Raw genomic sequence first — 14,912 nt, 5'->3', positions numbered from 1 at the left:
CTCATCTAGAGAACGTTGCCAGAGCTGGAATACACCCACTTCAAATTATCTACACATTTACCAAGAGATTCTATTTGAAAACTTGACTCTTGTCCACCTTAGCAGTAGACTTAGACCTGCCTACCCTTTGCATTCGGTTATTTCGCTCCTGATCAATTAGTGAATTAGAATGGACAGTAAATCGGACCCCTTTGCACATTCTTCGCCTTACCTGCTGCAAACTTCAAGTATAAATACCTGCACAACTGTTACTGTTGGTTTGGACGAAACTCGAGTTTGCAATTGATAACGAAGAACAATAGCTGAGAACCGTGAACATTATGGACGATAAAGAGTACGTGGCAGTATCATCTCTCTACTGATACCAATGATTGGCTCCCAGTGTTCAGGATTGGATGAAGAACAAACGGTGAGTTTATTGCACATACCAATACTTTCTCTGAGTGTCCTGATGCATGCTTTCATTTAAAAAATTGTTACAGAGATGGACGGTAAGCAGCTTGTATCTCCTACCTCTGCCATTGTGGAGTTCACAATGACTCTAGAAAGGTGGAAAGGCTTGCAAAGGAATTAGGGGAGACGAGCATCGACGGGACGCGTCACCATAAAGACGGTACTATGAGTTACGACGGCGGAAGTCCGAAAAGTGCTCCTCCTGAAGCATCAGTCGATGGAACAATTGATCTAACTGGTGAACATGGCCATGCAGTGAAGCGCAAGGCTGCAAACAGTACGGAACCGTCCGAGAGTGCAGACAGTGATTCTACAAATCACTGCCGTCGGAATTCCCGTCGATCCACAGCAAGCAAGTACTACAAAAAGGTCAAAGCGGCAGAGATTGAAGAAATCCATCCAATGGCCCCGACTGGCAATCTCGAAGTTGTTCAGCCTACAGACACCATCTCAGAGGCAGACTCTCAGACGGACTTTTCTATTCCGAGATGCCATTCACCCGAATCAATGAGTACTAGTTCAGGTAGAGGGAAGAACAACAGCCACCATTGAGCGTGTAGTCTCTAAACTAAAGTAATACTAAATAAAGAAATACAGTTTAGACTAGTTCAACGTATTAATGTTTGGATTGCATGACTAGATGACTCTCTGATACATGCACAGTGAGCAAGAAACCATCATATACAGTGCTGAAATTTCACTGTAATATGAAAGTCTGACTCGAACTATATTACTCACTGTAACTTTGTGTCATTGCTACACAATCATTCATTAGGATTAGCCTCACCACTGCATTCTATGAGTCTTAGAATATTAAGTAGTAAAAACTTCGAAGTAAGCAAGAATCTTTAAATACACAAACGTCAGATATGATCTATGTCAATATATGAACAGTACTGTCTCCAACCTAACTACTAATTAAGCTGTGGTGCATGAGTATCTAAGTGTGTATGTTTTGAGATGAAAAGTACCATACACAATTATAATATATACATATTGTATATTTAATACTTATACTGCTCTGCAGCCTATTATGATCAAACAGAGCACAAAGGGTTGCAGAATGTCTCCTTTTAATACAACTTTGTTTTGAGCTTACAGCATTTATATAATATAATGTGGCCCTCTGTGATCTGTCAGTGCATACAGCACAATCTCTGCCTAAGTTCAATTACTGTGAATTTCTCAATCTGCTTATGCCTTGTAATCTTAAGCCAGAGAAATAGCCACAAGGCCTTGTCCCACTGATAGCGAAGAGTGAAAGGAAAGCATGACCAAATCAATTAGCCCCGACGAAAAGACAAAATCAACATTAAAAACATGCACACAAACACAACATACATGCAACATGTACCAATACACGTACGTACGTACAAAATATGCGTGCACACAGACAGAACTAGTAAGAACGAGTATGATACAAAAAGAAAAACAGATAAGGGTAACAAAGGGGGAAAGTGGGGGAAGGTGTAAAGTTGGGAGTACGGTACTTCTGGTTGACGTCAACACATATAAGAGCCGACGAGGAGTGAAGACCAATGCACATGCAATCGTGGGATGCAGACAAAGGAAAGGGTGTGTTGAAGTGAACAAGGGACTAGAGCTGCTGTCAAGGAAATTACCGAGTGAAACCAGACCGGGAATACAAAATGAACGGAATGAGAAGGGGAACTAGGATCTGTGAAGAAAGGATCATTTTAATGCGCTGTATGAGAAGGCAATAAATAAGCAAATTGTTGAGAAGGGAGGAACGATGCAGAGAAAACGAACTGTATATGAACAAAAACCTTGGCTCGGTGAAGCTCGAAAGCTCAGCGAAAGCAAAGAAAGAGGAATTTGGGAACAGAGACAGAAGATAGACGAAACCAGTAGGAGAGCAAGTCGGAGAGCACAAAGCATTGACGGAAACACAAGCAGTACACTAATGTATGTACATAAACAGTACGGTCTTCAAGTCATGCAAAGCGCGCTCGTATGTCCATGAAGCTGTTGTCCTCTAGATCTTTCCGGGATCCTCGGGAACAACAGACAAAGGAAATGGGGTGAAAAGTGCCCTTCCGACTAGCATACAAGAGAAGAGTCTAGAGAAGCGTCTAGAGAAGTGAGAAAGAGGTCCTCTATGCGACGTCCGCACGCGTTCGTGCAATCGTCCTTCGCGCTCGCAAATCCGCCATCAGCTGTGTCGTAGCAGGTGACAGCTCAGAGGAAGATCCAGCTGACAGATAATCAGCTGCGCGAAGGGACTGGCTACGGGTAGGGGTTCGTGGGTCATCGCGTTGTGCACGTGCATACTTCGAAGTAAAAGCTCGGGAGAGCGTTGTCGATGCAGCGCCTATGCAAACGAGTCAGAATGATAAAGGCAGAGAAATCGATGAAAGTCATACGCGCTAAACCGAGGTCCAACGGCGGACCTCTTCGCCTCGAAGTAGTCCCACTGCGAATAGTGTTCTCCTTCTCACGTCTAGGCACTGATAGTTGTTGAGATTGAATTTCCAAACTAGCCACGAACGCATCGTGTTGCATCTCAAAGGAGTCGCGATTGGATCGACCAGTCATTTCACCGAGCGTGGCTCTTCCATTACTACGGCCACGAGGTTCGAAACTAACTTTCAAGGCCTTTTTAGCTCTTGCAATCCTAGAAGGATGCGGTGTTGACGTCTGTGGGAGCACATCCACATCTACCCGTACATCTCGTACACGCATTGTCTCTGCTTTCCGCCCTCCTTTCTGTCTCTCGCGCCCATCGTATGAATGACCTAATGCCATTGTACTCCCCTTCGCAGACTTTAGTCCCGACAAGCCAGACGCATGCGACGCTTTAGAAGCAACGGAGGTAGAAGTCACTGGTAGAAGTGGCTCTACGCCCCTTGTTTGACTGCAGTTACTCGTACTGCGTGAATGCTGGCGTGGAATAGGACAAAGTGGACGGTGTGTTATAGCCGAGGGTGGTGCAGGCGCCGGCTCAGCATCCAATGAAGTGCGTGCTGTCTTTGGTTGATACGATAAGCGAGCTCCGAAATTGCTCTTCACGCTGCCAGTCAGGTTCACGAGTGCAGATGATCTCGCTCGCGATATACTATTCGTCTTGCTAGCTAAAGAAGTAGCAGCAGACGACAGTTTACCAGCATCTGAGCGAGCAAACTCGTCAACCAAACCCGATGCTGTCAGATCAGAACCTTGTAAAAGCTCCTGTGACTTGCATCGCTCACGCCTCTCGTCAATGAACTTGAATACTTGCGACGCACGGTGCGACGGCCGTCGGCCGACTCTACTTCCCAACGTACGTTCTCCTTGGCTGTCCAACGAGTCACTTCCATTCGTCAAGGTCCTCTGTCGTTTCTCTCCCTTATTTTCATCCGACGATGGCCATTGTAATGTCTCTTTTCCTTTCCCCTTATCTTGCTGCAGATGCTTGTGAGGGCCAAGATACAGAGCAGACTGATCACCAGTAGCTGTGGACCCTGGGCTGGTTGCAGTACTGAGCTCAACAACTAGAGATGAGAATCCGTCTCCTTTCCCTCTGTCTGCAGTGTCAGATCCACTCGGATCTCTCGCGGCCGGTCGCTGAGGAGTACGAAGAGCACTATCGAGCTCGGCGTCATGGAACGTTGACGTCGCGGGTGAGTCGAGAGCTGGTAATGAAGCCGATGAAAGACTAGTCGAACTGGCATTACTCGCGCTGTTGTTACTAGCTATAGCACCTAGTTGGCTAAAAGGAACACAAGAACAAGGTTAGTAATGAAAGCCTATCCAAAACAAATTGGACGAAGCCAAACTCACGCGATACACGACTCTGCCCACAAGAGATCCGCTTCAGCGGATCCTTCGCATCCGAGCAGCTCAGTGAACGTGCTTTTCCTGCGGCTTTTCCTCAATTTAATCTTCCTCCGAGGCACCGCTGGTGTATTAGCAAAAGCGTTCTCCGCTAGCTGACCATGGTCATCATACATGTTTACTAAACTGACTACAGAAGGATCCTGTCGCAGGCAACTCAGCCTATTGGCATCGCGTGGTGTGAACGAAATTTTTCGTGGGTCGACAAGGGCGGAGGTTGAGGTTGATGCAGCGACTGCGGTGGGATTGTCAGAGACGGAGCATGTTGCAAGAAGATTAGGTGTGCTGGTATGCGCAATGCCTGGGCGACGTGGCGTAAGTGGTGGGTAGGCATTCGGAAAGACTGTCGTGGATAGTTGTTGTCGTTTATGTACCGTGACACGATACGAGCCCCTGGCTTTCAGGCTGACCGTATTGGACGGCGTAATGGTAAGAGCGGACGTCGAGCGTGATGATACGGTGTTGATGGGGTGGGCTACAGTATATTAAGGGTTTAAAACGACGTGTTGAGGATAGAAAGGTTGGGTACGTACGAAGTGGGGGCAGATCGGCGACGTCAGTTTGCTTCACTACATTATAGCGAGCAGACGACGAGCGCAATAAACGTGACACAGCGGCATCGGCATCTTGATCCTCGCTCTTCTTCCTAGGCTTGTCCGCCGAGCGAAAAGCGGCATGAACGTCCAAGTGGCGAGAGCCACTGCTGATGTCAAGCGTCTCGTTCCTTTGCTGCTTGGTTTCAGGTGTTGCGGCCGAATCTTGACGACAGTCGGAACGAGCACTCTTTTGCTTATGACGGAGAGAAAAGAAGCGCTTAAGAAAGCCCATACACCTGGACGACGGATATGTAATTTGTGGGTGTCTGTGGACCGTGGCTGGATGAGGATGTGACTTGCGTGAAGAGATTTGCCGCGGTGACGACGGGGGCGATGGGAGCCCAGGATAATCGATGACTCAGAGCAGGGGGAAGCGGCTTGCCTTTGTCCAATAGGGAAATTTATTCGGCCTGCTGAGGGACTGGGCGCAATAAAAAATCTTGAATAATCTTGTGGAGGGCGTGAAACGTTTGAAGACACGAAGCGACGCGTCGAAATCTGATCGAAGCCACCTCTTCAACGAGTGTCACGTGAGGGCGTTACGGGCGTCTCCTGCAAACGAAAAAAAAGTGTCGGTCTTGAGGAAGTCAAAATATCAAAGGCATTCAGGTCGCTCGAGAGCTGCTCTTATAGTCAGAAAAAAATACGCAGAGTACGTCATGAAGGACATTGCAATGCGGCTTCCACGAGGCTTATGACGGATCCTCGAAACAAAGTGCCGCACTGGCCATCGTGAAGGCCTCCGCCAGCCGATGAAAATCTCAAGATTAATATTCTAGCCTTAGCCGCTGTTTCACCTACCGCCCTGGACACGGACTTGAGATGGCAAAATTCTTGTATGGGTTGCACATATAAAATAACTGTACTGCTGTCCGCGTTCACAACATTCGGAACCCTTACCCTCGAGCCTCTTTCAATGTCCAACTATCGTTGTCTAGTAGAGACCACCAGACTGTCTGACTAACAGCAGGAGTGCTTAGTCTAGATCCGCGACGGCTCGACCTCCGACGTCGGTGATATACAGCACCGGTGTGTCCATGGCCGAGGAAAACAATGAATCACACCATAACCACAACGGCCGTCTCCTCAGCGGTCCAACGAAGACAATAATCCAAAATGTGGAGAGCGGAGAGTTCATATCATTAATGTGTGGTGTAACTATGTATATGCAATGCAGATAGCTTGACTAGTCTAGGTGCGAAATGGTCGACCATGATTTTACACGATGGCCTACAAATATGCGCGTGAAGACCTACGCGCCATCTGTACAAGTCGTCAGTAAACAAATTCCTCTGTACCGTTGATACACGAAAGGCCCACCTCAATAACTTTCCATCCACCCGTCAACTCATCGGACAATTCTTCCTCCACTCGCGTCAACACAGCCGCATACGTGCATTGCTCGACCTTGTTTTCCGCGCCGACCACGACCTCGCGCGTCTTCGCATTCCGGAAAAGCAGCACTTCTTGTGTCGCGAACGATACAACAAAGACAGGAACCTCCGCTCCATCGTTCTCAAGCAATCTCGCGCTTGCAATGTCCACTTGTCGAATATCGAGCACTTTGCTGTCGCTTATGAGGCCTTGTCGGATGTATTGCTCCATGGTCGCCCATAGCAAATTATACGTCTGTAACCAGAGTTAACCTCTAGTGAGTAATGTAGTGACAAAAGATACAGTACGAACCGCTTCCCCACACCACTTTTGTAAAGATTCTCGATCAGCACTGAGGTATGCATCTACAATTTCTGGGACAATGTATTCCCTTAGCTCACGCTCGAAACTCTCGCGATCGAATGTCGGATCCATGTATCGCATTTGACGTATCACCTGTGCATACTCTGTTTCATCAAACCACGAACCAATTGTCGACGTCACAGAACGCATTGACGAAATGATTGGATTTTCCGACTCATCGTATTGCCGACGTAGCTCTACGAATTGTCGAAAGACTGGGTTGGTCTCCTTCATACGGTTCCAGCGCTCTTGTCGCGGGGAATCTTTGTGCAATACAACTGCGGAGCCCGCTCTACAGTTGATCAGTAAATCAAATTAATGGTGAATACATTATGATAAAACCAACTCGGGATATGCAGTGACACGATTTCGAGCAGCGATGCCACCCTTCTTGCCTGCCTTCGCTAGACGAGCTGCACGCCGCTGTCGTCGCGCTTCTTTTTCCTCATATCCGGCATGTTTCGCTGACCCACTGTCATCAAGTGCGTCCATTACCGTATCCGCGAGTGCCTTATACGCCTCGGTATTACGGATTGGCTCGGTAGTTGATGCAATTTTGGATGATACTGCGGAGGACGCTCGACCGATCTGGAAATATTCAAGTGATAATTTCACATTAGTTAGAAAATTAATAGAAAGATAAATTATCATACCGCTCGCATGATATCAGACTCTTCCATGCTTTTCAGCGCCTCGCTCACGGCATCACCCACTTTTACACCCTGTTTGCGAAGCTCCTCTGCAGCAGCACGCAATCGCGGGTTTTCTTTGATGCTCGACGTGAGCTACAAAAAACGAGAAGACATGTCAGACGATCATTCAACACTAGTCAACAGAAGTCAGCAAGAAGTAGATAATTACGCACTCGAGCACGTTCATATGCGGCCCTTGCACGCTTCATAGCCTCCGAGTCTTGAAGCTTATCAACATCACCCTGGAGTTGCTTCACGTTCGCCTGCAACTCCCGGTTCTTTTGGAGTTCCTCACGGAGCGTATCCACAAACGTCTGAAACGGTGATTTTGGAAGTTCATCGCGCCGATTTGCACTCGCATGAAAGCCCCGCCTTCCGTACGCACATTCCGCACCAGTCCTATATACGTGCGAAGGTTGACTTGGACCTGAACTTGACGTGCTGGCGGCTGCGACGCTGCTTACGCGAAACGGTACAGGTCGAGCACTAGACCTCACAAGAGCATTGTGCGAGTACCTTCGAGAGGCTGCAACAGTGCGAGCGCTACTGGACGCTTTGCGGAGATGGCGGGGCAGCATGAGTTATTTTCCTTTTTCCTGTTTGCTGGACTGGAGAGTCTCGTAAAATTCTGAAGCACGTGACGCTCCTTAAAGTGACGCATGATCGGCACCAAAGCTACTGTGCTCTCGTCTCATCTCTGACTTTGCATCCTAGGCATGGGATTTCTGCTCCAGCAGCTGTGTCGCTCAACCATTATGCGGTATTAACTAATCTACCTCTACAAGATTAGAATAGAACTACTGCTAGTGTTAAGCGTTACACTTATAATTCTCAGAGCAGAACCTGCGTCGTCTCTAGGTCCTTCTTTATATGACTAATCCCTGTATCTGCGGCGCCCACGATGCCTGCCTGAACGGCCGTGATCAGACGAATCCTGGTGCCTGTGTGAACCAGTGTCTTTTCCCTGCTTTTCCTTGCGTGTTTGTATTTCACAAGTCCCATGTTTGAGGGGTCTCTTGTCACGTCATCATCCATGGCACTGATTGATATAGTCAGAAATCCTGATTAGTGCACCAAGCTGGAACGTGAGATAATCGGAACGCACCGACTGCTAGAGGCCTTGAACTTGTCTGGCTTGGACTTGCGGTGGTATTCTAGCAGCTTTGGGCCCTTAGGTTTAAACGGGGAGGATGGATGTCAGTTTATCAGACGCGTTTTGTGATACTGGATGGTGAAATCTGAACTACTCACGGTGGAGGACTCACTAGGCCATCGTCGGACTCGGACTCAGGATCCGGATGTATAACAGAGGCAGCGCTGCTCCGGAAAGCCAGTTTAGTGCTCTCCGTCTTACAGCAAAGCAGAGAAGAGACCCGCTCTGATTCCTTGTATGCTTTGTGTCCTGACTCTCTCCATCCTCCCAGAGGTGAGTTTCAACCAAAGCTGTAGTCACTAATTGATCAAACGTTGATTATCCCGTCAGGTCTCTACATGCAGAGAACATCGACAATAGTTCACCTGTCGTTTACGTAGTCCCCGTCAGATAGGTCGTCACATGACGAGCAATGCTCGTCGCAGTCGTCTAGAGGATACCTACATTCACCATTAGGATGGTACGGGCATACGGTTCAATATTTTCTAGGACGTAAGGTATGCAAGGGCATTCACGCACATGTCATCATCATAGTTAAGTGGTTCGTATATTGGCGGTGGCGGAGCCTGACTGAATTGGCTATTTCTAATGAGCAGAGCATCAGTATCGATGTCGTGTCTCGGCATGTAGGAGGTATCAGGTAATTCTTGCCTTGCATGACCATAATGAGGGTCTAACGAACGGTGTCCCTGAGAATATCTGTACGCCTTCTCATTATAATATGGACCCTCAGATGCCCGTGCACTGCTGAAACTAGTCAAGCAAATGTGTGAGGCTCTCTGTGACTGAGAAATTTAAGTGACAGACAACCTACATCGGTTCAGGCCTTGGAATAACTATACTTGGCCCTGCACGCTCACTAAAATTCCAAGAGAACACAATGTGGCCATCAGGCTATTGTTAACTTGAAAGACAAACTCAGGAAAGAGTGACTGACCGGACTACAACCGTTTCCCCCTTAATTACGGTGCACGTGTTTCTTAACGACTGGCTGCTCTACTTCAATACTGGAAGATGTCAGCATCTATACATAATGCTATGAGGGCGAAACGAGCCAAGGCGTCAGGGAGTAACATACGTTGGCAGATACCTCCCATATGTTCTGGAAGGCATCGATTCCCTGTTTCCCGGCATGTGTCGTGCAGCCGAATTTGAATCCTTTCACTCTGTATAGTCAAGCAAGTTCAAGTTAGAGGGGCACTAGCATAACCGAGGCAGACTGAACTACAAATTAAACGTTATTCAGCGAATGCAAAGAGAGCGTGGGCAATTAATAAGTTTGCACTCATTGCAAGTCTGACCTAATGGAACCCACCATACAAGGTGCTCCCCAAAGTATGGTAAGAGAACTAAAGATAAATAAGAGCAAAGCTGTAAGTATTGTATATTATTCAGAAGCATCAGTATTCGATCAACATTTAATCGAGCTCTACAGGACTATGAAATATTACTAGTAGTTAGCCTAACATTTATAGTTCTCAGAGTATAAGTATTAATATTAGTTATTGTTATCTGCAGTGATTAGTGCAAACTTCCACTTCTGCAACACACCCAATATCCAAACCGACATTCGTCATCAGACAATGACCAGTGTCTGTACAGTCTAGTACCTTCCTTGTGCTTTCTGTTATCAACCTTGCTTCCATGCCTGACAACCTTTTTGTACAATGTAAGACACATGTTTGAGAAATCCTTTCCCACATTGTCATCCATGGCACTAAATCATATCATTATGTCTCATTAATGCACCAAGATAGAAAGTAGGATGAAGGTACTAACCAACTTCTGGAGCCACCCTTGGGCTTGCTTGGACTAGACTCAGAGTAATCTATTTGCTTTGGGGAGCTAGGTTCAAAGGCAATTAATGAGTGTCAATTCAAAACAATACATTTTAATGGTAGACAACAGAATGTAGAATACTAACAGTGGGACATCTTTGTTATCATCAGGTTCAAATTCAGACTCTGAGTATCCAGTAAATTAATAGCTACAATACAAAGATGGTTTAATACTCTTTATGATTGGAGAGCTGAGAAGACCCTTATATCCTGATTCCCAACACTGCACAGGGAATATTAAAGATACTAAGGCTGACTGTCCTTTCTTGATCAATTCTCTTCTGAGGGAGGTCTCTGTCTGTGATAGTGACACCTGTATCCATGAAATGGACACTCATATCTTATTAAAATTATTCAGAGCTTTGTCACAGTGAATTATAACAGCAAAGAATTCACCCTGGATGCATGTCACATGGGTGAACATATCATGGCTGTGGTTGCATTTGACTATATTGGTTATTACTAATAAAATGAATGCTGGTCTTCTGACCACACTTTTGTCAGGAGATTCTTGAACAGATCATCTCCTAGGCCTTCTGCCAAACTGGCCAACCAAAAAGGTCAAAGGTCTTCATGACACTCAGAAAGACAAGCAGCAGAGAACCCACATTGGAACAACTATTGAAGGCCCTCTACACTCTCTGAAGACAGGAAGGCACATTATTGTCATGAGACAACTGTACACTCAAAAAGCAATGTCAGCTAACCAGACTTTGATAGTTTTCCCTCCAATATGGTGTATGTGTATCTTATCAACTCCCTGGTCTATGATATTACTGTGAGATGTTAGCATCTGTCTAATAGATCTAGGTAGTTTGAGAGCTCAGAGCTTAGCTTACGCAGGCTGTGCGTGTACTCGTGTTCTGCGATATGACATTGGGATCCAAATCCTTTCTTGACTTGAACAGCAATTGCCTTTGATTCTCTTTCGACGGTGTTTATCGAGGTCGATGAGCTCTGGCACAACTGACACTGGAATGAAGCACGTTTTAACCTCATCAGCAAATGTATATGCAGGGTATGTATGGGCGGTACAGTTTTGTGGACTTCTGTCACACATAGTCCTAGTTGCAACACCACTCCCTGACACATTAAGCATGAGCACAAGCATGGTGATCAAGGGTATGCAACATTGCTGAAGCTTAGAGGTAGCCCTCTTTAGCCAGTTTGGAAGCCGTTGGATCGAGTTTCGCTGACTGAGGAGCACGAGGTGTGTCGACCATTGAAGGCATGACACACGGCGCATCAGTTATATCTGATATAATAATATAGATAGCAATCTAGGATTGCAATCTGAGTTTCAACACCTAAATCGTACAGCAGATTTGAACCCACGCAATCAAGGAAAGAAGAGGAATCAGCAATTGTGACAAACAAGCATTGATTGTGATCGAAATTATTACAAATATATCACTTTGCAGTTTCTTTTTCGGCTCTTTACTTGACAGTTGTACTGGTTTACCGCGCTTGAGGACAATTTACCTCAGTTCGCGTCGACACCGATCCTTCTTGAGCCAGTGGACAAAATTGCAGCAGTAAGCTCGGGATCATCGAGTTCATGTATCGGCGCTGAGTACGTCCCAGTCCCAGTCTGGCAAGACTACATAAGTAAATCGTTGTACGTCCAGAATAGAGATGAGACAATGTTTAATTCCATCCCCTTATATCATCTCCCCTTGCGTTGTGTACTTCTTCCCGTTTGGGACTAATGTCCACAGCGCAAACAACACGCCGTAAAGAACAATAAGGCTGAGGAAAGTGATTCAGTGTCGTAAAATCAAAGAATCCAGAAGGGTCATACACAGGCTGCAAGCTCACTATCCCGAACCTCTCAGCGAGCGCACCAGCGACGAACGGGAAAAGTGCCGAACCTATATTACACTAGTTAGAACACACATCTCGAACGACAACACTCCACTGGTCTTACCTGCAAAGCCAAAAGATGCGATCCAGCCGATGGACCCGCTAAGGAGCCACTGCGGAATCACGCGGCCAGTCTCATTCATGAGGATAGGGTACATTGGGCCAAGGAAAAGTCCAACGAAGGAGATCGCTATCGCGCCTGCAACCAGGTTCGGCACGAGCCACACGATTAACTCCAGCCTGAGATCCAAGTATCAACAGTTCATCTCAGTGATAATTCTGGATAAATGTGCGCACGCTAGGCAAAGCAGTATATATGTGAAAACGATTAAGTGTTCTCCGACCTGTGGCAGTCATCATATTTGAAACCAACAATGTGATGGTACTACGCAGTAACACCGACCTTTTCATTCACCCATAAGAGGCCGACTCGTCCAAGCGTAAGTCCTTCGCCGACGGCATGAGTCAAGTCCTTGTGAGACCAGAACGTGATTGACATACCTCCATAGAAACCAGTCGAGATATAACCAGCCGATGGCCCTCCACCACGGTACTTCTGCATATAAGAAACAGTCCATCCTAGACAAAATACCCGCAAGCAGTCTTGACTTTTACTCTGCCCTGGCGTTGAGAAAAGGCAACAAACCTCCAATGGCGATTTCGATACCAACGTAAACCAAACTAAAGAAGGCAAGTAGATGAACGATTTTATGCGTTAGAATCTGCTTGTATTTGCTGTCTGTGCTAGTCCCCTGTTTGGTTGGAGCTTCTCCGATTTCGCGCAGACAGTCTGAACGCATCATGGCAGACAATTATTAAAGTACTGTTGACTGATAAAAAAAGCGAGCGTACCGTCTTGAGTTTGCCCTTTGAACACGAGAACAAGCAAGAGAGTGTCAAATATTGCAATTCCCAGGGAAATGATATAATGAAACGACCAGTGCCTCGGCATTTTCGCGAATTGCGTGGCAGCAAACGGTGAGCAGACCGCCCCCAGGCCTGATTGTAAAAACACTTTCAGTCAGACTGCCACTGCATATCTTTAACTTATAGATGAGCAACTGAATATACCAAATATTGCGTGCATTATGCCCATCTTCGCGGACGAATTTTCTGACAGTCCCGCAATGTAACTGTTACTTTGGGCACCCTGGAACGGCGACTCGTCATTGCTCGGATTGTCAGTATAGCATACATGGTATTCACCTGAAGGGATACACTCCAGCCAATAAAGAGGAACGCAACACAGAACACGGGGAATGGCAACGCTGGGATCATAAGCAGATAAGCGATGATTTGTCCAAAAGAGCCTGTTCCAGTATAAGCCTTCAATAAAATACGGCAGTCACACAAGCAACCTATTACAAGAACCTGTCGTGTTGCGTCAGCATCGAGCAAGTAAAAGGAGCGCTAATCGTACTTTTCCGAAGCCGAATCTCTCGGTTAAGTACACGTTTGCTGTCGCACCTATGAGGAAACCCTGGCAAGTCTATTTCAACCCTTTGTGTAACAAGTGATATTAAAAATAGCGGAACACACGGCGCAATTCGTGATGAAAATGAGGGAGACAATGGCATAGTTGACCTATACATAAGTAGCATGAGCGGATGATTCTGAAAAGGGTGATTGATTCAGTGATCGACAAACATGGTAAAATATTTGCAATCTAGGAATCAAAGGCCCAGCGGTACCAGTTTCCCAGCCTGCCTGCAATTGTGTAAAGCAAAGTGCGAGGAATTGTATTCTTGCTGTCCAGATCATTGCGGACGTCTTCGGTAAAGCGAGCCCATAGTCTGACATCTCGTTCAGCCCGTCGTTATCTTGGAACCTGGAGGACTCTGGCTCTGCTGGGCTATAAGCAGCTTCTCCATCCTTGAGCTTACTCGTGTCACGAGTTGAGGGAAGACCACCAGATGTTATCACAGTACCAGGACTTGTGGTAACTTCATCGTCGGTTGTCATTTTATATCCAGGCTATGACGTTGCAGACCTCGTGCGTCGAACAGATCAGAGCAGGAGACGTAGGTCCGGCGGCCTTGCAGACTCTGCTGCATCAAACACGAGTCGACTGAGGAAGTAAAGTAGGCCTTATTAATAACAAAGCTCTATACAGCGACTGGTTCTGGGTCCAGGAGGAAATCGTGTGTGTGGCATACTTAATGCCATAAACCTCCTTTTAGAACTCCGCAATACGATTACGTGTTACAGCGAATCCCACCTTTATGGAAACGTGCCTATCTAGAGTCAGAATCGTCGATATCCAAGACTCGTTTACGAGCTACAGACTAAAAAGAAATAAGGATGGGACTGTCCATGTCTTCCATTGACAGCTTCAGAATTTGGTGAGACCTTTAGTGTAATGGTTTGATGAGTATATTCACTGTGCAGTAGCCCTCATATGAGTCGAGCAAAGTAAATTCATTTTCTAATAAGCACATTTCAGTTCCAATAATGTCTCGAAAGGGAGGGCTCAGGGGACCATAGCAGAGCTAGTCAAACGCACAAATCCTTTACAGATGCCAAGGTTCCTTATTTAATTGACGAGACTAAACCCAAGAAAGTCCTATTGCGCCAATGTTAGCCCTGTATGTCCCTTGCAAGTGAGCAGTCATTGCTGAATCAACCAGGTTAACCTTTCTCATATGAGAAGTATGACAGTATACTCAGTGCAGACCACTTTGGACTGCTCCGGAATAATCGCGGGATATGGACGGGTCATGATTCTAACGCGTTAGAATTCAGTGAA

General features: G+C 46.4%; 4 protein-coding genes across 4 annotated transcripts; 1 reads left to right on the top strand and 3 right to left on the bottom strand.

Moving 5' to 3' along the window:
* Nucleotides 1-320: 320 nt before the first annotated feature.
* Nucleotides 321-1,005, top strand: FOMMEDRAFT_149862 (uncharacterized protein; the record flags this gene model as incomplete). Its single annotated transcript, XM_007261232.1, has 4 exons — nt 321-334; nt 383-409; nt 483-491; nt 546-1,005. 4 exons carry the CDS (start codon nt 321-323, stop codon nt 1,003-1,005), a joined length of 510 nt encoding a protein of 169 aa, XP_007261294.1.
* Nucleotides 1,006-1,915: 910 nt separating this feature from the next.
* Nucleotides 1,916-5,115, bottom strand: FOMMEDRAFT_164336 (uncharacterized protein; the record flags this gene model as incomplete). Its single annotated transcript, XM_007261231.1, has 4 exons — nt 1,916-2,785; nt 2,838-4,162; nt 4,234-4,762; nt 4,821-5,115. The coding sequence occupies 4 exons, from the start codon at nt 5,113-5,115 to the stop codon at nt 2,571-2,573; spliced, it is 2,364 nt and encodes a 787-aa protein (XP_007261293.1). The 3' UTR covers nt 1,916-2,570.
* An 897-nt stretch (nt 5,116-6,012) lies between these two features.
* FOMMEDRAFT_100526 (import inner membrane translocase subunit tim44) lies at nt 6,013-7,890 on the bottom strand (the record flags this gene model as incomplete). The annotated part of the gene is made up of 7 exons (XM_007261230.1): nt 6,013-6,146; nt 6,204-6,512; nt 6,570-6,912; nt 6,967-7,208; nt 7,274-7,405; nt 7,486-7,684; nt 7,751-7,890. 7 exons carry the CDS (start codon nt 7,888-7,890, stop codon nt 6,114-6,116), a joined length of 1,398 nt encoding a protein of 465 aa, XP_007261292.1. The 3' UTR covers nt 6,013-6,113.
* Nucleotides 7,891-11,964: 4,074 nt separating this feature from the next.
* FOMMEDRAFT_74076 (MFS general substrate transporter) lies at nt 11,965-13,966 on the bottom strand (the record flags this gene model as incomplete). The annotated part of the gene is made up of 13 exons (XM_007261229.1): nt 11,965-12,052; nt 12,105-12,174; nt 12,231-12,406; nt 12,464-12,510; nt 12,570-12,613; nt 12,668-12,745; nt 12,813-12,956; nt 13,019-13,165; nt 13,238-13,316; nt 13,373-13,492; nt 13,587-13,646; nt 13,706-13,750; nt 13,814-13,966. 13 exons carry the CDS (start codon nt 13,964-13,966, stop codon nt 11,965-11,967), a joined length of 1,251 nt encoding a protein of 416 aa, XP_007261291.1.
* Between the last annotated feature and the right edge of the window lie 946 nt (nt 13,967-14,912).

The sequence above is a fragment of the Fomitiporia mediterranea genome (assembly GCF_000271605.1).
Source record: "Fomitiporia mediterranea MF3/22 unplaced genomic scaffold FOMMEscaffold_1, whole genome shotgun sequence".
Taxonomy (NCBI): Eukaryota; Fungi; Basidiomycota; class Agaricomycetes; order Hymenochaetales; family Hymenochaetaceae; genus Fomitiporia; species Fomitiporia mediterranea.
The sequence above is the reverse complement of the archived record's forward strand: the minus strand, read 5'-3'. Positions and strand labels throughout refer to the sequence as shown.